The 26,473-nt window shown below is 37.4% G+C and overlaps 2 protein-coding genes across 2 annotated transcripts in view; one reads left to right on the top strand and one right to left on the bottom strand.

The window, feature by feature from the left end:
* Positions 1 to 26,473, top strand: part of LOC147066447 (uncharacterized) — a 1,147,709-nt gene that overhangs the window by 73,823 nt on the left and 1,047,413 nt on the right. The window lies entirely within an intron of this gene.
* Positions 1,796 to 20,857, bottom strand: l(2)34Fd (nucleolar protein 10 lethal (2) 34Fd). The gene is made up of 11 exons (XM_085955206.1): positions 20,624 to 20,857; positions 20,259 to 20,519; positions 16,377 to 16,517; positions 12,134 to 12,342; positions 11,797 to 12,025; positions 9,665 to 9,791; positions 8,566 to 8,734; positions 7,740 to 7,983; positions 6,948 to 7,085; positions 5,029 to 5,291; positions 1,796 to 2,064 (listed from the first exon to the last, which is right to left on the bottom strand). Exons 1-11 carry the CDS (start codon positions 20,687 to 20,689, stop codon positions 1,845 to 1,847), a joined length of 2,067 nt encoding a protein of 688 aa, XP_085811332.1. The 5' UTR covers positions 20,690 to 20,857; the 3' UTR covers positions 1,796 to 1,844.

Raw genomic sequence — 26,473 nt, 5'->3', positions numbered from 1 at the left:
TTTGAATTTTAAATCAAAGTATTAAATTATTAACCGGCGTCACGATCATTAGATTTTTGAAGTGTTTTCAAAATAATATAATATTTTTTTTTTTTTTACCATGTCCGATCCTAATAGGATCATATGGGCCTCCACAGAGTAGAGGTTTGTATTAACAGAATTTGTTTTTTACGAGAAATGGATGTCAGCCACATGCTCAACCTATTAGGTCCATACCCTGACTCACACACAAACTGAAAAACAATATGTGTACTTGCCAGACCCAGGATTCGAACCTGAGACCCACAGCGTGATAGTCCAACGCTTATGTATGTTCAATAAAGAATAAAAAAAATAGTTTATATAATATTAAATAAGTAGATATCATGAACAAAAACTAGCATTTAATATTTTATTCTTCAGTTTGGATTTTTTTGCTCCGAACCCCAGCGTTGCCAAACGTCCCGCTTTTTAAGCAGCAATAGATTGTCCCGTGCGGGACAGTTAAATTCACGATTATTCAACAAATGCAAATAAGACATTTAGTTTAAGACAAAAGAACGTGATGGATGCGTGATGCACACATATTTACACACTAATTTCATTTATTTTAAGTATACATACCATCATCTAATTGCTATACCAAACGGGTATTTTCTCAGATGAATTTATGGTCAGATGCAAAAAACAGACATTCTATTGAGTTGATAAAATCGGAATTACTTATTTAATTAAACATGATATCCTCATGTGTAATTAAATTTTACCAATACATTAAGCAGCAGAAAGAAACTCTTCAACCAAGAAAAAATAGGCAAGTATGGGGAAAAAATATTGTTTAATATTAATATTTTGATAGAAGAGTTTTGTAGTTTGTGTTTTGTCATTTATGATTGATATTATAGAAATATAGTACACTCTCAGTAATCCGTCGCTCGATTATCCGACTACTAGTTGAAAGCACAAAATCAAGCTCTATAAGTCGCCGGTATTCGATTGTCAAATTCAGTAGTCCGCCGTGTACAAGTATACAATGCAGATAAGACGGGTTTATTTTGGAAACTTCTCATTCGTAAAACGTACGTTCATCGCGAAGAAAGTAATTTACCAGGGAGGAAAGTACCCAAGGACCTTATGCCGTACTCCAATGCAACCGGGATACACAAAATGAAGCTTTTGGTCATAGGGAAAGCCAGGAATCGTAAGCCATTCAAGAATATCTGCCTCACTGAACAACTGGTTGTGTCAAGTGATTTACTATATTTAGTTTATAAATATGTATAATTTAGTAAATACCTACTTGATTTTAATTATAAATAAAACCGTAATTTTCTAGTACAAATTTCTCAAAAAAACTATTTTTATGAAATACTTGTTTTAATTTTGACACATATTTTGTATGTATGCACTATAATTCGCCGCTTTCACTAATTGGACACTTGTCTAGTTTTTGGGGTGGCGGATTACTGAGAGAGTACTGTAAACATTAAAAATATTGAACTACCTATGTATTCGTTTTTTAGGTTGTGTCACATTTTGCTCTTTTTATTACACATGGTAATAATCCTGATTTGGTAAAATAATTATCTGGCAACGCTGCCGAGCCTAGTGTTTTCGAATGCTGGAACAAAACATCAAATATAAATAATATCATCTTCAGTAATTGAAGTTTATCAGTATTGTGCAACCGACTGCTACGTATATTTTAATGATCCAGACACCTGAATAAATAAATAAATTGCTTCACAGTTCTATCAAAGACAAAAATAACCTAGAAAGTGATAAAGAGTAATTTGTGTTTTAAAAAAACAAAATGTAGATTTAATAATAGTTTTATTATAATTAACATAACACAGATGTCAGTATCATCGTCTCTTTGCAGAATGTGGTTTGAATTTAGGGCGAGCAAGATGTCCTGTAGGTCGATGAACTTTCTGCCTGTCTTCTCTATGTCGCCTATCCTTGTCACGTCTCTCTTTCTCGTGTCTGTCACCTCTCATACTAAATGTCATCTCACGGTTGCCAACAGATCCCAGTAGTTTCACATTGGCGTTTTCATTTTTCAATCTGTCACCGAGACTGCTCCTGCAGAAATAATAAACAGTTAGTTCCGTTACTGTTATCATAACATAGAATAGTTATACAGAGAATCAAAACCACAAATGATGAAATAGGCCAATAAGAAGCCAAAGAAATAGTAAATGAATCGCATTGATTTATTTACGGACAGAGTTTTAGTTGGATTGAATGGATACATAGTTTTTGATACTTCATAAGGCAAGTTAGGCCATTTATTGGTCGGCCTATTAGTATTAAGCAGTGTGCAACCAATGTATTATCGGCACATGGTATGGAGTGGTTTTTAGCCAATGAGGTTATATATTGCTAAAGTGCAGGTAAGTCATAAGTGAAAGCGGGCTCTTGTTATCGGGGTCTCTATCGCCGGCTCTTGTGGTGCAGTGCGTAGGGCGGCAGCCTTTCATCAGGGAGCTTCGGGTTCGACCCGGTGAGGACACAATATACGAGGGTGGGTCAATAAGTCCTTAGAAAAGCCGACAGGTGGCGCGACTAGTACTGTAAGCGGTTTGTTTTCATGCAGCGGCACTACCGATTCAGTATGCTGCGAAGTTTCAATCAGATTGGTCGGGTTGTTGTTTCTCGTACATTTAAAAAAAAAATTTGCTTGCTTACAAAAATGGAGAAAATTGAGTTTAGAGCTGTTATTAAACATTTTAATATAAAAGGGTTAACAGCAAAGGAAATAAAAAATGAGTTGGATTTAGTTCACGGCACATCTGCTCCTTCACTTGCAACTATTTATAACTGGTTAAATGAATTTAAACGAGGTCGTACATCAGCAAAGGATGAACCACGCTCAGGACGTCCTGTAGAGGTGACTACACCAGAAATGATCAATAAAATCCACGATATGGTGTTAAGTGACCGAAGATTAAAGTTGAGTGAGATAATTGAGGTTACAGGGATCTCAAAAGGTAGCGTCATTTCTATTTTACATGACAAATTGGGCATGAAAAAAATTTCTGCAAGATGGGTGCCGCGTTTGCTCACAGTCGACAATAAACGCAATAGGGTGGTGGCCTCTAAAGCCCTGTTGTCGCTCATGCAACGCAATCCGGATGAATTTTTTCGTCGCTTTGTGACTGTAGATGAAACATGGATACACCACTATACTCCCGAGACAAAAGAACAGTCAAAGCAGTGGATTGCGAAAGGCGAACCATGTCCAAAGAAGGCGAAAACCGTAAAATCAGCTGGTAAGGTTATGGCTATTGTATTTTGGGATGCACGTGGAATTATTTTCGTTGACTATTTGGAAAAAGGAAAAACAATAACAGGGGATTATTATGCATCTTTATTGGACCAGCTAAAAAACAAAATTGAAGAAAAACGGCCTCATTTAAACAGGAAAAAAATCCTCTTTCACCAGGACAATGCCCGTGTTCACACATGTTTACGATCAATGGCTAAAATTGAAGAATTGAAGTTCGAATTGGTCGACCACCCACCGTATTCGCCAGATTTAGCCCCCAGTGACTTTTTCCTTTTCCCAAACTTAAAAAAATGGCTAAGTGGACAACGTTTTTTTTCAAATGAAGAAGTCATTGATCGGACAAATGCTTATTTTGAGGACCTTCCGAAAACTTATTTTTCTGACGGTTTAAAAAAAATTGAGAAACGTCTAACCAAGTGTATTGAGCTCCAAGGAGATTATGTTGAGAAATAAAAAAAAATACAAAAATAAAAACTGTTTTAATGCTTTTTTCTAAGGAATTATTGACCCACCCTCGTATTTATGTGATTTTCTCAAAGCCTGGGTGTTTGTGATTGTTTCACTTCTATTACTAAATATACTACTGTCATTGGGCCTCTAGGCCTATTGTAGTGTTAAAAAAAAATATATTATATGTATATATTCTTATTTGTATTTTGTATTTACAGTGAAAAAAATTTAAATCTTTATGATGGAAGGATATTCTCCTGTCAAAAGATTTTTTGAAAGATAATAGTAGAGAGTTGTATCAATAAGAATAAACATTATTCTTTAAAATTTCACGTAGGAAAGAAAAATAATGTAGGGTCGGTTAATGTGGTTATACGAGTTTTGAAGGAAACCCCTTCCATGAAGATGGACACTAAATATATATAATTTAAACTGATAGAAGGGTACTACTGTCCGACAACAAGATCTCGTTGATAGCCGGAAGTCGCTGTAGAAGACTTCTCAGTGACATACCTGTCATGGCGGCAATGCGTGTTTAAATAATGTATTGGTTCTCTTTTTAGGTACAACTCCTTTTCTTCTTCGCAATAATCAAAAAGTTTACTAATAATAATTTTAATATTTTTCCTGATCGTTTTAGTCATATTTATATTAAAAAAAAACATAAAATATTGTAAATTTATAGTTCTGTATACCACGGAAGCATAAAATGAAATGATAAATTTAGGGGCATTCCTCATTTGAAAACGGAAGTGCGATTAACTAAACAGGAGGGGCTTGTTAGTTTACAGTTTTAACACGTGGACAAGAAGTTTTTGTTCAACAGTATGTACATATTCTACAAACAAAACATTGCTATAATCATAGCATTTGTATGTACTGTATAAGTTTGACATAGACAATATGTATGTATGTGAAAGATGAGGTTATTTTTAGTTCTCACCAGTTCTCACAGACATGATAATATAATGGAATGTCAGTAAGCAAATGATTAAATTAGTTGCAAATTATTTCAAATTGCAGATTCATTTGTAGAAAACTGTAGAAAATCATACACAGAGGATTATTTTCTCCATTTATTTTGAAATAAAAACAGCTTGCATTATTTCAATTAAATGAATGGTTACAAAGCCAAAATGTCAAAATAGACCGCCATTTTCTTTTTATAAAATATACAAACATACTACCAGGGGAAAAAACATTAATTTTGTAATACAAAAAGTTCATATCCCTCTAGGTTAACTCCAAAATCTTTTGAGTTCAACTGAATCCAAAAGCAAATGAGGCATTGCATAACTATAACTTACTTGTCGAATTTCCTTGATAATTTTCGAATGCCTTTGAAGCCACCTTTAAATTCTTGATTTGGTTTCAACTCATAAAACTTGGGTTCAGGTTTGTTTGCCGCTTCCTTTCTATCCACTGCACGGTTCTTTTTGTCGATTGCTTGCTTAGCTGCTTTCAGTTGATTCTTTACATCCTGCGTCCAAGTGTGTTCATCATCTGAACTGCTGTCATTTGCATCGGAATCATTGAAATCATCATCAGATTCTGGCTTTGTGTCGTCATCCTAAAAGTATTAAATATTTGCATGTAGAACGGTGGTGAACTATTTGTCATTCCATTTGCTGCGGCCCGTTGACTTATCTCTGATAAAAGCGGCATGTCAAATGGGTCAGGAAGTGAATATGGAAAAAAAAAACCAAACATAAGACGATGCCTCTGCAAAACATTTCATGGTTGCAGTCTTGAAAAGTGAATGAATCTATTTACCCTGAGACACTGATAAATGAAAGTGTTAAAATCAAACGCAGAATGTTTATTGGTAAAAGGTGCTTTAAAACCGTCTATAATCAAGCCTATAATACAAGGCAGATGAGACGGGTTTATTTTGGAAACTTCTCCTTCGTAAAACGTACATTCATCGCGAAGAAAGTAATCTACCAGGGAGGAAAGTTCTCAAGGACCTCATCACAATTATGCCGTGCTCCAACGCAACCGGGACATACAAACTGAAGCTTTTGGTCATAGGGAAAGTCAGGAATCCTAAGTCATTCAAGAGTATCTGCCTCACTGAACAACTAGTTGTGTCAAGTGATTTACTGTTTAATATTTAGTTTATAAATATGTATAAATTAGTAAATACTTGATTTTGTTTATAGATAAAACTGTACTTTTCTAGTACAGATTTCTCAAAAAAACTATTTTTATGAAATACCTGTTTTAATTTTTACCAAATTTTGTGTATATGCACTATGATGATTACTGATAAGAGTACTTTATTATCATTTTCTACAAACAGTATACTATATTGCATTCAAAGTATAAGCAATAACTAGCACCGATCTTTAGTGAGTCTTCTTTCATCCCTTTGCAATCCTCGCGAAAGCCCATTTGGGAAATGCTGATGTAGAACACATATAATATAATACAGTAATATCCCGTTAAATCAAACTTTGCTGTAAATCGAGAAACTAATCTATTTATAGCGATATCCACGAATTGGATAAATCAATCATAATAGCCACTGAATATCAATTTAAATGAAATTTTATCAGAAACGGAAATAATGTTATAAAATTGTAACAAAGAGTTTAACTGTTTTTGTGCCATATATTTTGTATTATGTAATTCAATTTTTTCCAATTTTCGGTCATGTCAATTTTGAATTAATGGGGTGTTACTGTAATTCCATTTATTAAGGTCGGTACTGACTTAAGGCTATACCTCAGTTGAGGCATGGTCTAAAAAGATCGTGGCTAGGTGATGCGCGGATTGCGGGTGCAAATGACGCATGCCGACCGAAAAACAATTTGTCATATAAATCCAACGTGCGTCCATTTAATGTTGTTTATTGTTCTATTAGTAACAATAATAATATATTCATTGACATGTTTTCTTTTTAAAGTAAATGGGTAACGTTTTTAGTCATTTTTACACGATTTAAGAATTATTACCCCCGTCGCCATTAAGAAACAAAATGACGTAATGACACCTCGACATTCGCTCAGACTGCCAGCGAGTCCAAAATTTCGTCCCGCCTATAGCTGAAAATTATTTGCCGTTTCACTGAAGTATCGCCTTAAGCAAAATTTGCGCACACAAATGGTTTACTTGTATAAATGTTAATGCAGATTAAAATTTTTGTACATAAAAGTTTGACCTTGTACCGACCTTTACATACAAGTATCTGCATAACACATTGATTTCCATTGAAAGTTTTTACCTGTATCGGATCAAACTGCTCACTGACTGCATTCTTAGTGGACTTTTTAACTGTCTTCAATGTTGATACAATCGGATTGATGAGTCTGTATTCTTCACATTCTTTGTCAACCTCGAAATCTTTGTTAACAAATAGTTCCTGTGGACACAAGACAACATATATTAAGTTTATTTAGTAAATGTAAAAAATTATTTAGATTAGCAAGTCAACATGAATTCGTACTTATGCAACTTAAAAAAAATGTATTTTGTGTCATTCTACAATTAGAACAAATTAAAATCGATAAAGTTAGAATCATGGATAATGTGAAAAAATCGGTACCACTGCAATCTACAATAATTACCAATAAAAGAAGAATATTAATAGAAGAAATGGAAAAAATATTCGTAATATGGATAGAAGATATGCAGCAATAACAAATTCCAATAAGCGTTATGCTCATACAAGAGAAATTTTCTCTCTCGGAGTCTTTTTGAAGAAGTGATGGTGTTGATACTCATACATTCACTGCAAACCACGGATGGTTTCAAAAATTTAAAGGCCGTAATAAACTAAACAACATCAAATTAACAGATGAGGCTGCCAGTGCAGATAGAAGGAGCTACGAATTTTATCAAGGCTCTAGCAAAAGTCTTATTCGACTTACGCGATTTTTTGATTTACACAAAAATCTTCAGAACGAATTAGTCACGTAAGTCAAGGACTCACTGTATATAATATATAAATACATATAGCTGAAAAAGATTTTAGCCAGAAAATCCTGCAAATCCACTTATTAGGCTAAACACTAACCTTAAATCTGTTATCGGCAAGAATATCACCAGTTTTGTTCTTTCTTCTCTTAGCATTATATTCAGTTGACATCAATTTAGCAGCAAGGTCTCGGTTGACGGACGGTAGATTCGTCTGCAACTTCAGACGGGATGGACGATCCTGTTCCATTTTCTCACGAATTCTACTTCTCTTGAATTCCTCAAATGCGAATGGATCAGCGATTGATTTGGCCTTTTTATATAATCGTACATCAACAAAATACCTGTTAATTTATTTAAAATCATATTATAAATTAATTTACCTTTATTGTAAAAATACAGTTGAAAATAACATTAAGCCATATTAAGTAAAACAGGAGAAATTTTATAATACATACATAAAGAAGCTCCTAACTATTCAATATTTTAATATGTCTAAGCCGGCTCGCACATCAAAACTCGTCTCGTATTCAACGTGTCTAATACGTTGATGTAATGTCATCGTTATTCACAAAACACACGTTGCCAAATGGAGCTCCGCAGATTGGTTGAATGCGACTTTAGTTTGAAAAAAATATCTAGTGCTGCTATCAACAAATCACATGTGTCTCGGGGTGCGAGTCGAAGACGCCAGAACGCATACACACACCTACGAATTGGTCATTCCTATACCGCCGCCGGTCGCCGTATCCAAATATCTATATATTTCGAGTGGTTATGTGCGACTGTCTTTAGGTAGATGTGTGTGGTCTTCATATGCAACATCAGATCGACATTCCTAGAAGGTTTGATTTATGGCTGTGCGGCAGACGAGGCGAGTTTAGATGTGAGAGCTGGCTTACAATAAATAACAAAATTATACATACCCGTGCATATATGCGCGTAATAAATTGGTGCCCAGCAAATGGCCTAATCCTAAAGTGTCCAGCTCCTGTCGTGTGATGAACTTATAATCATCATAGATATCTTGAGACGCAGTTGTTTCCAGTTCCTCTGTCAAATTATCTAAGAACGCACACCACCGTGGGGCAGGACCTATAGACATTTTGATTTTAGTAATACATAATATAGAATATAAGTTTTATAACTTCGCACTTTTTACTACACTGATACGCCTCTTTGCCTGATTACCTCTCATAAAATTAGATCAAATAATATTCACTTGTATTAATATATGTAGTAATAAATTAATAGATAATATCGTCGGTGTTTTGTAAAAAGGGCGAATCAACCATTTTGGCGAAATCGAGATTTTAATAAAAATACAATATGTACCCCACTAGCTTTCTTGTGTAAAGACGGCGAATTTGTATCTCCACATGAAAGTACTTAAAAACGATAATCGACTAAAATTACGAAATAAAAAGCAAATGTGACATAGTAGGCCTTTTAAAATATTATATAATAATACCTATTATAATGACAGTATTCTTTCTAAGCTTTATTATAAACTTGTTAGATATTTATAATCATCTACAGGTAATAAATAAATAAATGTCAAAAGTTAAAAACCCTCCTCCTGTAAAATAGCATTTTGGTTAATTCGCCCTTTTTACAAAACACCGACGATATATTGTCGCTACAGGATTGGTTTGTTGAATATCCGTTTTTGTCGAAATCGACCTTTTAATGCAGAATGATTTTTTGTATCTAAATGGACCAGAACTACCCTTTTCTTTAAACTGCTTTGTAATGAATACAGCATTCATATGCTGTAAAAACAACAATTTAAATACCTCCATGTATTTAAATATAGGATAATGAAATTTGTTTTTCATCTCCTGAACATTTGACATTTGGTCTATTCGATAAACCAATTCTACAGCGATGATATGTAAAAAATATATTTTTAGAATATATTACATCATTGTCATACTAGAGCCGAAGTGCAAAGTTATGAAGTGGCAACTCTACCTGATATTAATTAATTGAAGATGAGTTATTGTCTATGAAGAAATGACTCACCAAGAGAGGGAATATAGTAAGTTAGCATCTTTGGGTCTTCATTAGCCATGAATAGGAGACCAGTCCCCGGAACAACACAAAGGTTGTTGAACTCATTCGATGCCTCAATACTAGTGAACTGTTTCCCCTGAAAGATAAGACACGAGTACATAATTACAATGCGAAAGTGTTTTTTTAATTCGATTGTTATCTAACCTTTTTTGTGATGTTGATATAAAAGAGAAAAGGCATCACAGATGAAATGTATGTATAAAATACAAAGTTATCCAACTCGTGGTATGAATTTCACAGTTCTACCATTATTTCGTGTGTATTTTTTGACATATCGTCAGTTGAAAACCTAATTGTTAATACCCCGTATCTGACCTATATGATGAAAATGACTTTTTGATGACGAAAAACAACAAAAATACTGCCCATTGACTGCGAAATTCCCATATCTCTTAGTTATTTTAAAAAAAATGATACACATCGACTGCGAAATTCCCATATCTCTTAGTTATTTTAACAAAAATGATACAGCCATTTTAGTAATTTTCCATATCTGAACATTGCAGGAATAAGCCTGTAATAACCCGTATCTTGACTCTCAGCTGTCAAGCGTGTTGCATGACGTGTGCTGAATGCAGCTTCAAAATGTCACTTTAGAATTATTTAAAAGGTAAAACATTAAGGCTAAGGCCAAATAGGCAGGTGCCTTGCTTGGTGGCTACGTGCTAGGTGACATATCCTAGTGAACGAACGCATACTATTATATCGCAATGGCCACACTGCACGCTTCGCGCCTCGCTACCTGAGTCTCCCGGTGAATCAACGTGTTGGTTATTTTTATTGTCACCTGGTGATTTTGCCATTGTCTATAGATTTTTAAAGATGGCGCATGTTTCTTCAGTATGACGAACGTTAAACAACTTATATTTTGAGGTTATGAATGGGCCGTAGTATGCCCATAGATGACAAAATATTGCGAGGCAGACAGGTGCAAAAGGATTTACCCACCTTAATGTTACAACCAGTTGTTCCTCAGGTGTTATTGAGCATCTGAAATGCGTCACCAATAGATCAAATTTAATGTTTCTTGGTTCATCCTCAAATAACCAAGAAACATTTCATCGTACTGCCGTAATTCTTTATAGAGCAGTTGAAACTCTCCAAGAGTACTTCGAGATGCATTGACATTATGCACCCAACAATTTCGAATTTGCGAGTTTCAAAATTTTAAACTTAAATTCTCTGTGAGAAGTAGCTTTCTGGTTAGTTTTGAGAGTGACATATCGATGTTGACTTGAACGCTCCCAAATGTCAAATGAATTTGGAACTAAGCACATAGCCTGCAATGTGGCAGTAGTGTTAGTAGACAAGCATAGCATCTAGCTCAGGACTAGCGAAGCACCTGCCTATCTGGCCTTAGCCTAAGTAATATAACAAATTTGGATGTTTATCTATATTTACATAAATATATGTCACATTTTATTGGATGTTAATCATTATAATAGACGTTATGTGCTTTGTTTTACCACTTTTTACATTATGGGTGATTGGCATGCTATGTAGTTATGGGATATTAAATATTTAGTTTTTTGCACAATTTGTAAAAAGTCAATTACGGGATATTAGCATTAGGCCATTGTAATTACAGTAAAACCTCGTAAGAATTCCATGGGACCGAAAATCGAAAAAAAATTTGAATTACTACGAAATATTTTCAGTAATTTCGTTTCTGATAATAGATGTGCCTTCCGAATTGGGTCATAAAATGTCAGGATTATTTTTATTACCATCATAAAATAAGTAATTTTTGATGTTTTAAGGAAAGTCTGTCACAATTTTCAATGACTGGCTCATGAAATAGTGTACTTTATTACGATTTATTGAATATTTTTATATGCTAGGGACTCTGAAATCATTTTGAATTATGAAATTCGAATTTAAGGTATGGTTTTATATGAAAATAATGTTCAAGGAACTTTTTTTTCGGGAAAATTTCTAATTACTGCGAATTTCGAATTATCAGTGTTCTTACTAACGAGGTTTTACTGTAAATCTTAAAGACTATGAACCGAATGTATACTCATTTATACTCTCATGTAATGAAAATTGTTGTAATATTCAAATAGGCAAATAAAGATTACCGAGTTCTTATCCCATATTTTGAGAATTGATCCATCCATCGAATAAATGTAATCTTGGTTCTTATGAAAAACGACATCTTTGATAGGCAATCCATTCATATGATCTTTTACCAACAGTGGTTTACTCGATCTGATATCGTACAGTATAACGTGGCCTGTTGAGGTTCCAACACCCAAGGAGAGCCCACCATGACAGCTCAGAGCTGTTATAGATGGCACACCATCCAATCTACAAAGAAATTATTTAAAGTAATCATTTACATCAGCTAATAAGTATTGGGTTATTTAAATATTATGTAAGGGATTAAGCTGAAAGGGAGTAAAATATTTAACTTACTTGTTATCTACATCAGCGCAATGCACGGCGCAATCTATGCTTGCTTGGCGACTGCGCGTGCGAGGATCCCATCCTTCCAAATGGCCATCCTGTGTACCGACTATCACTAGCCCATGCTCTTGGTTTATCACACATTTGTTAATACTGCTAGCATTTGTGACGTATGGCGACATGAACTGGCCCATTTCGAGATTCAAGCGATAAATTTCCTAAAAATACATATTATGATTTATTTATTAACATAATTTTACTAAAAAGACAACACAATAAAAATAATGAATCAAAAAACTATAACATGATTAAGTGTTTCTATATTTGATAGGATTATCGATGGAATCAAATAAAAGCAATCTAAGTTAAGAAGGTACTACAATATACCAGTCACAATTGATTAGGTAATGCCATCTATAAATACTGATATTTATCTTTACATCTATACAAATATTTAAATTGAGGTTTGTGATTTCGCTGTCTATATTTATAAAATTCCGCAGTTTATAGCTGATACCAATTTAATAATTTCATCTTAATATCTCAAAAGTTTTTGTAGTTGAGGTAAAACTGCTTCCAGAATAACACACTTGCAACAACTAATCACAATTCAGATAACAGCGGTGGAATGGTGAGGTGAGGTGCGGGTAGAGAGGGGTATGGCTACATTCAACTTTCTTTACTTGAGCTCTCAGTAGTGTGATACTGATGTATGTCTATAAAGGCTGGATATTTATCGAAACGGAACGGCTAGGTGGAAATGTGCATACCTAGATTCAACTATTATGTAACTCATTGATTTCAAACGATTTAAATCGATTCAGTCAAAAATTCTTCATTCTTATTTTTATTTTCATTTTTCACACGGAGAAAGTCTTGGACTATCACTATAATATAGCCATGGTGTGGCTATTATTTCAATCTAAAATCTTTTGCATCGTAAAATGTTCTCTCATACAATAATTAACAATGATTATTTTTTGCTAGTATGTATATCTGTCTTGGGCCTTGGCGATTGAGAGAGATAGAATATTAGAGTGGGTGAGTTTTTATTTAAATCACTATTTATATATAATTATGTACTTAAATATTTATTTAATTCACTACACAACGGATGTGACGTCAATAATTTATTACTTATTTTAGTTTTATCGAAGACATTCGCATGAGAGGCGAATCCAGCCTCTGAGGGTCTCGAAGATTGGGTAAAGCCAGCAGAGCATCTCCCACCCGGAGCCAGTCTCGGGTACCGTACATGGAAAACCCTAAACAGACTGAGAACTATGGTGGGGCACATTGTAGCTATTGAAGACCCGACACGACGAAGACACATAAATAGTACTGAGGGGACGTACTCACTCAATGAGTATTGCCATACTTAAAACTTCATACGGAATTTCCCTACATTTATAATAGTTATTTCTGTATAAACTACCGCGTATAATGTACCAAAAGATAAACGAACTCAACTAAATCCAGCATCCAAGTCTAAATCGGTGACCTAGTTTGAGTGAGAAAAACATAATATATTATTCTTCTTAACTTTTCAATACCGGCAAAAAATAAATAGAAAACCCTCCCACACCGGCATGATTTCAGAAAAATCTTTCATTACATAGTGTTGTACTAAAATGCTTACAAAAGATATATTTATGGAGACATTGGAATACAACTCAGATTTTTTGACAATGCAATCAATATTTATTTATTGTGTTGTATTTTTGCCAGCATGATCCTTTGTGAAGAGGCACATTGCACTTTTGACAAAGGTATCTGGTCTCTCCTCGCCTCTTATGCGCAGCACATACTTGGCAGACTCGCGATGGATACTGTTTTTTTGCAATCTGTGGAATCACCTTCAGAGTATGTCTGGACATTATTCCAGACAATCTATTATTGCCGGTGAATTCATTTAATTCGGGATTCGGAGTATCCGAACTGTCTCCAAGTGTCTCCAACTCTCACCAACTGTCTCCAACTGTCTGCAACTATCTCCAACTCTCGCCAACGGTCTCCAACTCTCGCCAAATGTCTCCAACGGAGTAAAACTGTCTTCAACTGTCTCCAACTCTCGTCAACTGTCTCCAACTGTCCCCAACTCTCGCCAACTGTCTCCAAATGTTTCCAACTGTCTTCAACTGTCTCCAATTGTCTAAAACTGTCTCCAACTCTCGTCAACTGTCTTTAACTCTCGCCAACAGTCTCTAACTATCTCCAACTGTCTGCAACTGTCTCCAACTCTCGCCAACTGTCTTCAACTGTCCCCAACTCTCGCCAACTGTATTCAAATGTTTCCAACTGTCTTCAACTGTCTCCAACTCTCGTCAACTGTCTCCAACTCTTGCCAACTGTCTCCGACTGTCCCCAACTCTCGCCAACTGTCTCCAACTGTCTGCAACTGTCTCCAACTGTCTTCAACTGTCTCCAATTGTCTAAAACTGTCTCCAGCTGTCTTCAACTCTCGTCAACTGTCTCCAACTCTCGCCAACTGTCTCCAAATGTTTCCAACTGTCTTCAACTGTCTCCAACTGTCCCCAACTCTCGCCAACTATCTCCAAATGTTTCCAACTGTCTTCAACTGTCTCCAATTGTCTAAAACTGTCTCCAGCTGTCTTCAACTCTCGTCAACTGTCTCCAACTCACGCCAACTGTCTCCAAATGTTTCCAACTGTCTTCAACTGTCTCCAATTGTCTAAAACTGTCTTCAACTGTCTCCAACTATTTACTTATTTATTTATTTCTACAAAATTTAAAAGTGTGGAATCAGCTTAGAGAAGCCTTCATCCAGCAGTGGATTAATCCAGATAATGATGATAATGGCGATATTATGAATGGGTAATAATGGATTTGTGTATCAGTCGATCCGATGTTTGTCAAAAATGAATTTTAATTTTAAATTCTATTTATATCCAGGGTTTAAATAATTTTCATTGGTTCAAAAAAATGGTATTGATAGCCATACTTACAAAAAAAAATAGAACACTATCTATCTGTGAATAAATTTTATGATGACGTTACATTTATTTTGAGGTTATGGGTACCTATTTAATTTTTGAGACGATATTATGAATTAATTCGCATTTAATATCTCTCGGGAACATGATTAAATTAAATAAAGTATGTGTATCAGTCGAACTGATTAAGAATAGTCTGTCAAAATGCATTTTAATATAAATATTGCACTCAAAAGTATATTAGTACTACATTGTGGCAAACATGTAAACGTGGCAGCCATAAAAAAGTATTTAAAAAGAATCAAATTTGGAATATCAGTGGCGGACGCGGCTCTCGTACCTGATGAATTCTACCAATATTATGGTTTTCTCACCGGAAAAAAGTGCGCCAATGCCTACATTACGATATTTGAATAAAAATAATCGATTCCGTTTGTCAATAAAGGATTAGAAGGTTTTAAGCGACGAAGACGTCATTCTGCTGTAAGTTCAAAGAAAAGAAATAGGGCGAATCGTATACGGTATATGAGAAAATATCGGATATAAACGTCACGTTTCTGGAAAATCATCGGATATTTCTCAAACTTGGTTAATTCAATCGGTAGATAATTCGGTAGCGCACATATCGAAGTGAAGATGTAAAAATAACAATAAAATGTCGCTTAAATGAGCCGTTGGTGCGGTTTCCAAAATCTCTTAGGATAATAATATATAGGAGATACCGTGGGTATACTGCGAATAAGCATTAAGTCAAAAATACTAGTTTTGAGATAATCGAGTTTGAAAGTTTGGACGGTTTTAACTTATTTTATATATATAAAAGGCAAATTTCTTTCTGCGATATTGCTTTGAGTATGACTTAGTGCAGTTTCGCATGCAGAATTTTGTGAATATAGCCTGAGAATGAGAGAAGCAAATGCACTAGTCCATTTAGTGCCTTTTCTCTGAATAGATGTATGTCTTTTTGACTTATAACATAAATTATCTTCGCCAGTTTTATAGATATGACAGTGTGTGTTTTTGTAGACTATAGAGCGTACTCTTAATAAGATTACCTCATCATTAAGTCAAAACAGCATAATTGTGACTTAGTGCTTTTTCACAGAATACCCACGATACTAACTATTGACTCAATAGAATTTGTCAAATGGAGTGGATATTTAATCAAGGATAATAATTGGAGCTTTGTCTTTTCCAGGATTGCAGGAAATTCAATAGCCTCGGCTGGCAAAATTGTATATTTGAGCAATCATTCTCTTCAGAATATTAAAAATAAAATAAAATGTGTTACTTCTTACAGATGATGCACCGACTACATAGAGGTCAGAGGTATGTTTGTGGTAGGCTAGATCTCTTCCGAATCTTGGAACGCGGAGACGATAGTGTCTTCCATGACCAACATGAAATTCAACATAACGGTCACATTGTAAAAACACCAACTGAAATAAAAAAGGACAAAATAAATTAATATGAAGTATTTAATGTGAATTTAAAAAAGGTTAATAATTATGCTCATGTCAGTACAGATCAAATTTTCGTGCACATACGAACACTATCCGTGGATTGTTGGTTTTTTCGATTTCATCAATGAACTTGTGTGCTCAGTCTGCACATTTTCACTTCTGCATACGGCTGTGTGCGTACAATTAAAACAACTTGAGCAGGTTTTTACGCGCACGAACAAGAAAGCTGTGTGTACAATTTTTAATCCACACGAACGTTCATACACGTAAACCATACGTGCGCGCAAATTTGCTCAAGTCAGTACCGACCTTTACGTTATATTTAATAATTATCAAACTATTTTTTTTTTAAAGAAATCAGTATCAGTCATCTTGCGAGTGCAGAACGATAAGGTTCTAAGTGTTTATTTTTGGAGAAACAAAGTAACAATAAGGCAGCTTAGAATACTACTTTATTGTTAGGTTTGTTTTGTTAAAAATAAACATTTGGAACCTTGTAATATTAGGCTCACGATTAGTCGCTAAAGTCATTGCCACCTTGCTCTGGATGAAACACCATGTGAAAAAAACAACATGTGTAGGTATTATAAATAATTATTACATATATCTGGATTATAATGGGCCACTGATTACTTTAAGTGCGCTCTGATGTACAGTTTTTGCACATTGTTTAATTCGTCACGGGACATCACTGTAAATGAGAAATAACCACCTACTTAGGTTTTGGTTTGTTTTATGTCCCATGTCAAATTCACCGTACTCAAAGTAGAAAACTCAGTGGTATAATGTAGAAGTACCAATTATTATAACTGTACCGCAGTGTCTTATATCTGATTTTGCCAAAAATGAGTTAAGTATAGATTTTATGTCTATTCATAAAAGAAGTCCGAAATTATTAAAACAAATTAAGTAAGTAAATTATCATTAATCAAATCTTATATTGCATTGTTCCACATTGTTCGTTATTACGAGGGTGGGTCAATAATTCCTTAGAAAAAAGCATTAAAACAGTTTTTATTTTTGTACTTTTTTTTATTTCTCAACATAATCTCCTTGGAGCTCAATACACTTGGTTAGACGTTTCTCAATTTTTTTTAAACCGTCAGAAAAATAAGTTTTCGGAAATGTACGAGAAACACACAACAACCCGACCAATCTGATTGAAACTTCGCAGCATACTGAATCGGTAGTGCCGCTGCATGAAAACAAACCGCTTACAGTACTAGTCGCGCCACCTGTCGGCTTTTCTAAGGACTTATTGACCCACCCTCGTACAATTATATTTTAATTTGGTATTACTTATGTCCAACGACTAAGTTTAGTTTTTTTATATGGACAGATATTTGATTAATAAAAACAGAACTATTTATATGGTTGTCCATTGTTTCATATACATTTTAATATTACATGATAAGTAGTACGGCTTTATTATTTTTATAGTTTTATCTCTATTGCGGACAAACACTGTATACGAGGAACGATTATTCAATTGAGAGATTATTTTTTGTGAACTGCTTTATTATTCACACACCTGCCCGATTGGCCATGCCGACTTGATACCAACGAAGGCCAACTTTGAGTCATTTGAAAAATTTGCTGTGTCATATGGAGACCGGAATAATTCCAATCCCTCCTTAGATTCATCACTTTCAACTCCTGACTTCTCTGTTTCGGCAGAGTTTCAGGACACGGGTACAGAGGACACTTTCTTTTTCAGGTCAAAATTCTTTTTATTTTCTAAAAGTCTTTCTTTAAGCACTAAGGTGCATGGTTGCTACATTAGTTCCGTGCAGCATCGTTTCGGGACAAGGAAGTGTGGAATCTTTTCATTCTGATACGTTTCCGCGGCTGCATATAATGGCGGGTGGAGATGGGTAACTCAAATCATGCTTTATTGAAAGATTTGATATTGATTGAGATTTTTTGATTTAGGGTAATCTGGCTCCAGGGTATAGATATTATCAGAGGTATTTAATAAAAAGAGAGGCAAGGAATCGGCATTCTCATACTACTGAATGAAGCAGGCCAACAATAGCTGACAACTTATGAGAAATAGCGACGCGATAAAAAAAATGCAGGACATCACGGAGGATTTAGTTTAGTCATTATAACGTACCCATATAATATTATAATGTTAACGTGGAAAATTTGTCACAAATTGATTACCAGCCTGCCTCACCATACTTTTTCACCTAGGACATTATAATGTCAATGAGGTTTAATAGTTTAATATTTATAATTTTTCCATAAATTCTGTTAATATGCCTATTGGGATTTCAGGTTAGATGTTAAAAACATACTTAAATGCCAAATACGTCAATAATATAAAAATAATCTAAATCACACAGGTTGTTAATGAATTTTAAATACCTAGTTGTACAACAATTTTACAGTATAAATGTACGGTGCAGACGAGTATTTTATGTATATGTAATAACTTAGTTTAGGATATTATGTACGGGATAGACATTAACTATTTTGTAAAAAAAGAAGCAAAAGACTATTACGTTATGTTGACTGTATAAGGGAGGGAGTCATCTATTTATAAATGATAAGTCGTGGGTGTCTCGAAGAGTATTCGGTTTATTTGATTTTATACGGTAACAATACAATAATTTGATATGCGCGAGTATAATAAGTTCGGGGTAATTTATACTGGAACTACGGCATAGTGAGACTAGGCAGACAGATAAGGCTTAAAGCTAACCGTGTATCCGTTTCCACAGTGCAAGCAAGACTACTGTAGTGAATTAGGTGAATTAGGTCTCTTGACGACGCCAAGCACGACTCAATCCTAATTGATTACTGAAGGCCAAACATCGCCTTATATAGTCAAATAGGCGACCCCTTTTCTGCCGTCTATGTGATAACGTCTATGCGCTATAGTGGGAGCACCGGATAGAGTGGGAGCGGTATACGATGTCCTGATGAGTGAAAGAGAAAGTATTCGAAGGCGCCCGCGCTATAAATGTAGATATTCGCCACCAGTTTTAAAATCAATGACTAATAACTCAGGTTTTGGGTCTTTTTACTGGTCTCCGCCACCGGCCGCTGTCATCTGTCAGTGAGCGCAGTGTTGCCAACCGAACTATAATTATAGTACATTTTGATTCGCGTACTATTCGAAAAGTTACATTTTCGTCCGCGTACTATTAAGAAAGTATAGTACGTCAAAAATAACACAATTAAAAAAATGCTATTTTTTATATGTAGTACTTATTCCACTTTAATTAATATATTAGGACCGGTTTCGTCCGCCTCAGTGGGACATTTTCAACGTTGAAAATGTCCCACTGAGGCGGACGAAACCGGTCCTAATATATTAATTAAAGTGGAATAAGTACTATAAAAAATAGCATAAATAAGATCTCAGTGTGCGATTTTAGTCAATGGACATGGTTTTGCGTTGTATACCTACTCTAAAAAACTAACGTGACAGTTAATGACGGCGGCCGGTGTTAGCATTTTTCGGTCGTAAGAGGTGTTATAATTAAGTATGACATCGGAATTTCTCGAATTCTCCGTTATGTTTGTGACAAACAAAAAACTTTCATTTTCTCTACATGTACTATAATTTTTGCCGAAATAATATAATGGCTTGGACCGCGTACTATAATTCGATGACAAAAAGATAGCTAAAATTCAAAATGGCGACTGACAGATTACGATGACGGAGAACCAGTAAAAAGCACCCAGGTTTTAGTTATTTAAGCTTACCTTGGTATAATCATCACTAAGAGCTTCAAACGTGACAACCTCAGAATCCAAACACCTCTCGAATTTTAGTGACAAATTGTTTACTTCGAAGCATTTTACGCGAGGTTTATAAATCCCAGTTGCCAGTATATATTGGCCATCTGCCGAGACTCGTATTGTACTACTAAGTCCCGGCATACCGAAGTCCTGGATCAATTCTATCCTTCTGCGGATGTCTACATCTTTCTTGAGTAATGCACGACGTTTTCGGTCTGAAAGCCACTGAAGATAAGATAATATATTGAGTCAAAATACAATAAAACTGTATATTCATTATTTTAATTCGTAACTAAATTAGATGACAGGTTTAAGATGTAAATACTTACGTCTGGTAAAGATTTTCCAGCGCTGAGATTATATATCTTGACATTGTCAATTTCGGAAACCTGCATGATTGTTTCGATATTAATACAGAAAGGTTATTTTATCAAAACTTTTGAAAGTTTACAATAATTTAACTACAAACAACCATGGTTACTTTTCCGTGTAGGTTATGTAGTCTATTGGTTATGTCAAAAATAAACTCTCGCCTGTCACACGTGTTTACGTATATTATCTATGGTGCTAGGGATCATAGATAATAAACTAGGGATGTCGAGTAAAACTTTTCCCAATCTTCTTCTTTTAAATAAGTACGATTTTTCATTGTTTTGCAAGTCATAAAAAATATAATAATATTTGTAGGCAATATTAATAAAAGAAAAATTATTACCTACTCACTATTGAGAATACAAAAACAGAAAGTTGAGCAGAAAGATAGGTCCCGGACTTGTGGAGGTGGATGGTTTGTCACCGGCCCACTAGAAATGACTCCAAGTGCGGGATCGGGTAGGGTGGTTCCAGTGATCTCTGCTGTAGGTCTGCGCTCCAAAAACACTTCTTCCACCATGGGGCCACTAGTAAATATTTTCCCCTTGCCATGTTCAGGTGTGCCAATAGTTGTGGAATTAGATTCGGTGGCGGGATTATCCAGGCTAGTTTGAAGTCCCACTGTCGACTGAAGGCATCGTGGAACAGTGCAAGGGCATCGTTTGGATTTCGTGAAACATACGTTGCGACAACGTGGGCTGTGTTGGACGCGAACAGGTATACGTCTGGGAGTCCCCATCTTTGAAATAGGGGAGCTGTAGCCGCCATCACTAGGTGCCATTCTGGGATAATTTTGCTGCGTGATAGATGGTCTGCCACACAGTTGTATTTTCCTGGAAGGTATTGTGCAGTCAATGATATACTGGCCTGGTAGGCGATTTCCAGGATCTGTCGGCAAAGACTTAGTAGGGTTGCAGACTTTGTGCCCCCTTCGTTGTTGATGTAGGCCACCACTGTTTTGTTGTTGGTTTGTAGGAGTAATTCTGATCCCCTGAGCGTTTGCTCCCGGAGTTGTATGGCTGAGAGTACTGCATACAGCACTTTTCGGTTGGAGTGCCACGTGGATTGGCGTTTTGTCCATGTACCTGATAGGTGGCACTTGTCTAACTGGGCCCCCCTGCCTGAATCGGCTGCGTCTGTGGTGAGGAAGTGATTGTAGGTTGCCCTGTGAATCTTTCCTGAGGAGCCCACCGCTCGAATCCACCACATGATGTCCTCTCGAGCTTGTGGTGGAATCGATGTTGATTTGTGAGGGTGGCTCCTTGATAATTGAGCGCTCGTACGTTGTAGATATCGGCAATGCAACCTCCCCTGTGGAGTGACGAAGGTTGCAAAGTTGAGTCGCCCGAGGAGGCGTTGGACCTGCCTGAGCGACCAACTGCCTTTTTGGATCTGCAATTGTAGGTGGTGACGAAGTGATGTGCACTTCTCTGTTGATAGAGGTATTTCCTATTGTTGTGAGTATCCCACGTGATACCCAAGAACTCCCGCTGTTGGTTTGGAATAAGACAAGTTTTTTCTTGTTGATTATCCAGCTTAGTGCCTGCATGAAATCTATCATATAAGTCAGTTGCGACAGAAGAATCTCTCTGGAGTGATTTGCCATCAGAAAGTCGTCTAAGTAAGTGACGATTCTCATACCCTTTCCCCGGAGGTGTTCGGCCATCCAGTAGGTACGCTTGGCTTAGGTCTGTTTTTACTAACCAGTCTTCCCTTTGCAGGAATGTTGGGACCTTGAAATGGTGGAACAGTTTGAACGGCCTTGGTTGTAGGAAACCGTTTAGGCGTTTAAGGTTGAAGACGGGTCGTTGACTGCCGTCTTGCTTCCTTTCTAAGAACAGGGTTGAGAGGAAGCTCGGAGATGGTTCTGCCAATTCCAATACTCCCGATTTCTTCAGTTCCGTGATTTGTGAAGTGATCTCCGGCGATTGTCGCGTTTGGAAATTCTTCTGGAATTGTACGGAAGGCATTATTAGAGGGGTTTCTTTATAAACGGAATACAGGTTCCCGTTATTATTTTTAATAATGGTGGTGGTGCACCCTTGGCCTGCCAGATTTCCTGGAAATGCTGGAGGCGTCCCCCTTTGAACGTGGTGAGGGAGACCCGGTCACCTGCGTCTAGGGTAAATGCCCCTCGCACCACCTCGGTTATCTCTGGGAAAACCTCGGTTGGATGGGCGTGGGCCTCTCGGCAAGCCACCCCTAACCTGGTCTGGTATCCTCCTCGTGTATCCCTGCTTCCGAAAGGTGTCCTTGTGTCCACCTGACGAAGTGCTAGGTTGACTCTCCCTGCCCTGGTCAACCACTTTGGTGGTCTGATCGAAGACCTTCTCACGACCCCCACCTCTTTCTAGGAACCCCGCCAGTTTATCTTTATTGAAGATATGTTCGGCGCTAGGTGGGATCTTGTTAAGAGCCTCTCGGGTGAAGGTGTCTTTTATACTGGAGAGGATTTTCTTCCGCCTCGTCTGAACCAACACTGCCCGTTTTCCACAAAGGATTCGGGTGACGTCCTCAGACACTTTGTTGAGTGCTGAAGAGGGCCCGAACTCCTTTACGACCGTCTCAAAAAGAGCCGTACCGATGGTGTGGTCGCTGACAGAGTCGACCACTCGCTGTAACGCGTCCCGAATACACTCACTAGATATATCACAGAAATATCCCCACCTTCCCCTCTCCTTGGGTTTGACATGCAGACGAGTTTCCGTAACCAGAATATTGGGTCGATGTTTTGACACGTGGAAGCGCTTAGCTTCCATTCCGATTGACGATGCTTGGCGGTATCTGTATTTGCGCCAAACATTGGCCATACAATTATGTGGTCACTTTTATCCACTAATCCATTGTCTTCGTCCCGATGCGAGAAGCAGCCGAGTAGGTAGCTGTCCTGCGAGACGTTTCGAATAGGTTGTACTCCACCGGTGTTGCTTTCCTAAGATGATCTACCACTCGTCCTGGATCCCAAACCGATGGTTTGACGGGTTTCGTTTTATGTACCGAAATTGCCTGTAGCATATTGTGTTGTACTACCACGTTGATGCCGATATCTACAGTGATAATCGGTTTGCAAAATGTGGCTATGGCTGACTTATGCACCAGTATGGTGTTGTACGACAAACCCTCCATTTTGTGCATGTAGCCTAGGTATCTGGCCAATTCCATTGGTTGAGGGCTATTATGATCCATTAGGTTCATGTTACCCATGTCATTGTCTTCCATTTGTTCCAAGCTGGTTTGTAAGTTTTTAGAGTCGAAGGCCGCCATCTGGAAGTAAGGAGTGCCCTTTCTTCCGCCATTCAATTTGATGTTATTTCCACCCCACCCGAAATTATCCATAGTTAAAGGGACAGGTCCTGGGTCCTTGGAGGTGGACGGTTGGCCTCCATACCTACTAGTGTCGTATGTAGGTGAGGCATTGTATAAAGAGGTACTATCGCCCCTTTTCGTACGTCCACTCCCCAAAATCATTGTTTCCAGCTCGGTGCCACTAGCAAGTACTTCCCTTTGCTGAGTTCAGGTGCGCTAGGACTCATGAAAGTATGTTTGGTGGGGGAAATATCCACGCCAGTCTGAAGTCCTACACTCGGCTGAAGGCGTCGTGAAACAGCGCGCCACTGTCTAACGTCTCGTGACACATATTACGTCGCAATGACTTGTGCTGTTTCGCTTGCGAATAAATCCACCTCGGGAACACCCCATCTTGGTTGCGGCAGTGACGTCCCGTGGGGGTAGGCAGATTGAGCGTTGCTTGGTGGCGGCAGTCACTCGAAGGGCGGCAAATCGTGGAGAATCATTTATATAGAAATAGGCACCTAAACTTAGCAATAACGAAAATATTTTTCCACTAAAAAAATCAGCTCTGTAGTTGGCAACAAAATGTGTTAATTAACATAAAAGGTTTAACAGTGTTGTCAGGTGTAGGTATCTTTTAAGGACCTCAGACTATAGTCATTTGTGTAAGTGTCTAACTTAGTTATATTATATTTATGCACTTTTAAATCTAAATATGTATACATTACTAACAAAATAATAGATATTATCTTGTTAGTAATGTATAGATACAACACATTTTTTAGATATTGGAGTCATGAAAGTATGGTAAAAAATACTGCATAAAAATGGAGCGGAATTTTGACGCTGCCATGGGGCGGCATTTTGTCTAGGGACGTCACTGGGTTGCGGTGTTGATGAGGTGCCATTCGGGAATGAGTTGTCTGCGGGAGAGATGATCTGCCACGCAGTTGTAATTTCTGCGGAAGTATTGTGCAGTAAACGTGATGTTGGCTCGACTGGTAAATACTAGTATCTGTCGGCATAGGTTTAGGAGGGTGACAGATTTTGTGCCGCCCTCCTTGTTGATGTATGCCACCACTGTTTTGTTGTCTGTCTGCAGAAGCAGATCTGATCCTATGATTGATTGTACCTGAGATTGAATTGCAAACATTTCCTTCCTGTTGGAATGCCATGCCATGCTAACTGGTCTTGTTCCCACGTACCTGATAGGTGGTGTTCATTCAGTTGGGCTGCCTAGCTTGTGTCGGCTGCGTCTATCGTCAGGAAGTGATTGATGTGTCTCAACTCTGAGGAGCCTATGTCGTCTATTAGCGAGAATGGGACCTCGACAATATTGATGACTGGAGCTTTGTAGCCTTCGGCAATGCAACCTTCCTCGTGGAGGTAGGATGCGAAGTTAAGTCGCCCCCGAAGACATTGAACATGTTCCTGCCTGAGGGCCAATTACCTTTTTGTACCTGCGTTGTGTCAAATCTGAGGATCCTATCGCCTAGAGCCACCACATGATGTCCCATTGGGCCTGTGGTGGGATTGTCATCAATTGGCGAGGATGGGACCTCGGCCATAGTGATAACTGGAGCATTGTAGCCGTCGGCAATGCAACCATCCTCGTGGAGGTAGGATGTGAAGTTGAGTCGCCCCAGAAGGGATTGGATATGTGCCTGTCTGAGGGGCCAACTGTATTTTTGTACCTGCGTTGTGTCAACTCTGAGGATCCTATCGCCTAGAGCCACCACATGATGTCCCGTTGGGTATGTGGTGGGAATGTCATCAATTGGCGAGGATGCAAGACCAAGGCAGGATAATGGTAATGCAGGATAATGGTAAAAACATGTAATGCAGGACCAACTGCCTATTTGTACCTGCATTAGCAGATGGTGACGGAGTGCTACACACTTCTCCGGCGACAGAAACCTCCGCTTGTTGTGTGTGTCCTACGTGATGTCCAGTCTCCTCATTATTGGCTTGGATTCAGACAGGATCTTTTAATATTTATTAACCACCCTAAAGACTATAGGAAGGTTATACTGTATTCCACCTGAACCGAGACTGTTTCTCGGATTGGTTGGCTATTAAGAAGTCGTATAGGTAAGTGAATATTCTCAGCCATTCTTTCGTAGGCGTTCGGCGACCCAATTGGTCAGGGATGCCAACATAATCGGAGCGGCTGGCAGCACGAACGGGAGACACGTGAATTGTAGGAGCTCCCCTTGGTAGGCTAGTCGAACGAATCGACGAGGTTGAGAAGCCATTGGTACCTGGAGGTACGCCTGGCTTAGATCTATTATTACTAATCAGTCTTCTGTTTGTAAGACGGCTGGAACCTCGTAATGGTGAATTAGTTTGAATGGCTTTGGCTGTAGGAACGCATTCAAACGCTTTCGGTTGAAAACGGCATAGGGTCCCGTCTTCTTTCTTGATCAGAAACAGGGTTGAGAGAAAAACTGGGGGTTTGACCCGTTTGTTCTAGAACCCCTGAGTTCTTTAAGTCCTCGATTTCGAGAGTGACCTCT

This window comes from Rhyacophila brunnea, unplaced genomic scaffold (assembly GCF_057557595.1).
Source record: "Rhyacophila brunnea isolate RB1 unplaced genomic scaffold, BYU_Rbru_1.0 scaffold_5, whole genome shotgun sequence".
NCBI classification, from domain to species: domain Eukaryota; kingdom Metazoa; phylum Arthropoda; class Insecta; order Trichoptera; family Rhyacophilidae; genus Rhyacophila; species Rhyacophila brunnea.
Note: the sequence above shows the minus strand (reverse complement) of the source record. Positions and strands in the feature narration are given on the sequence as shown.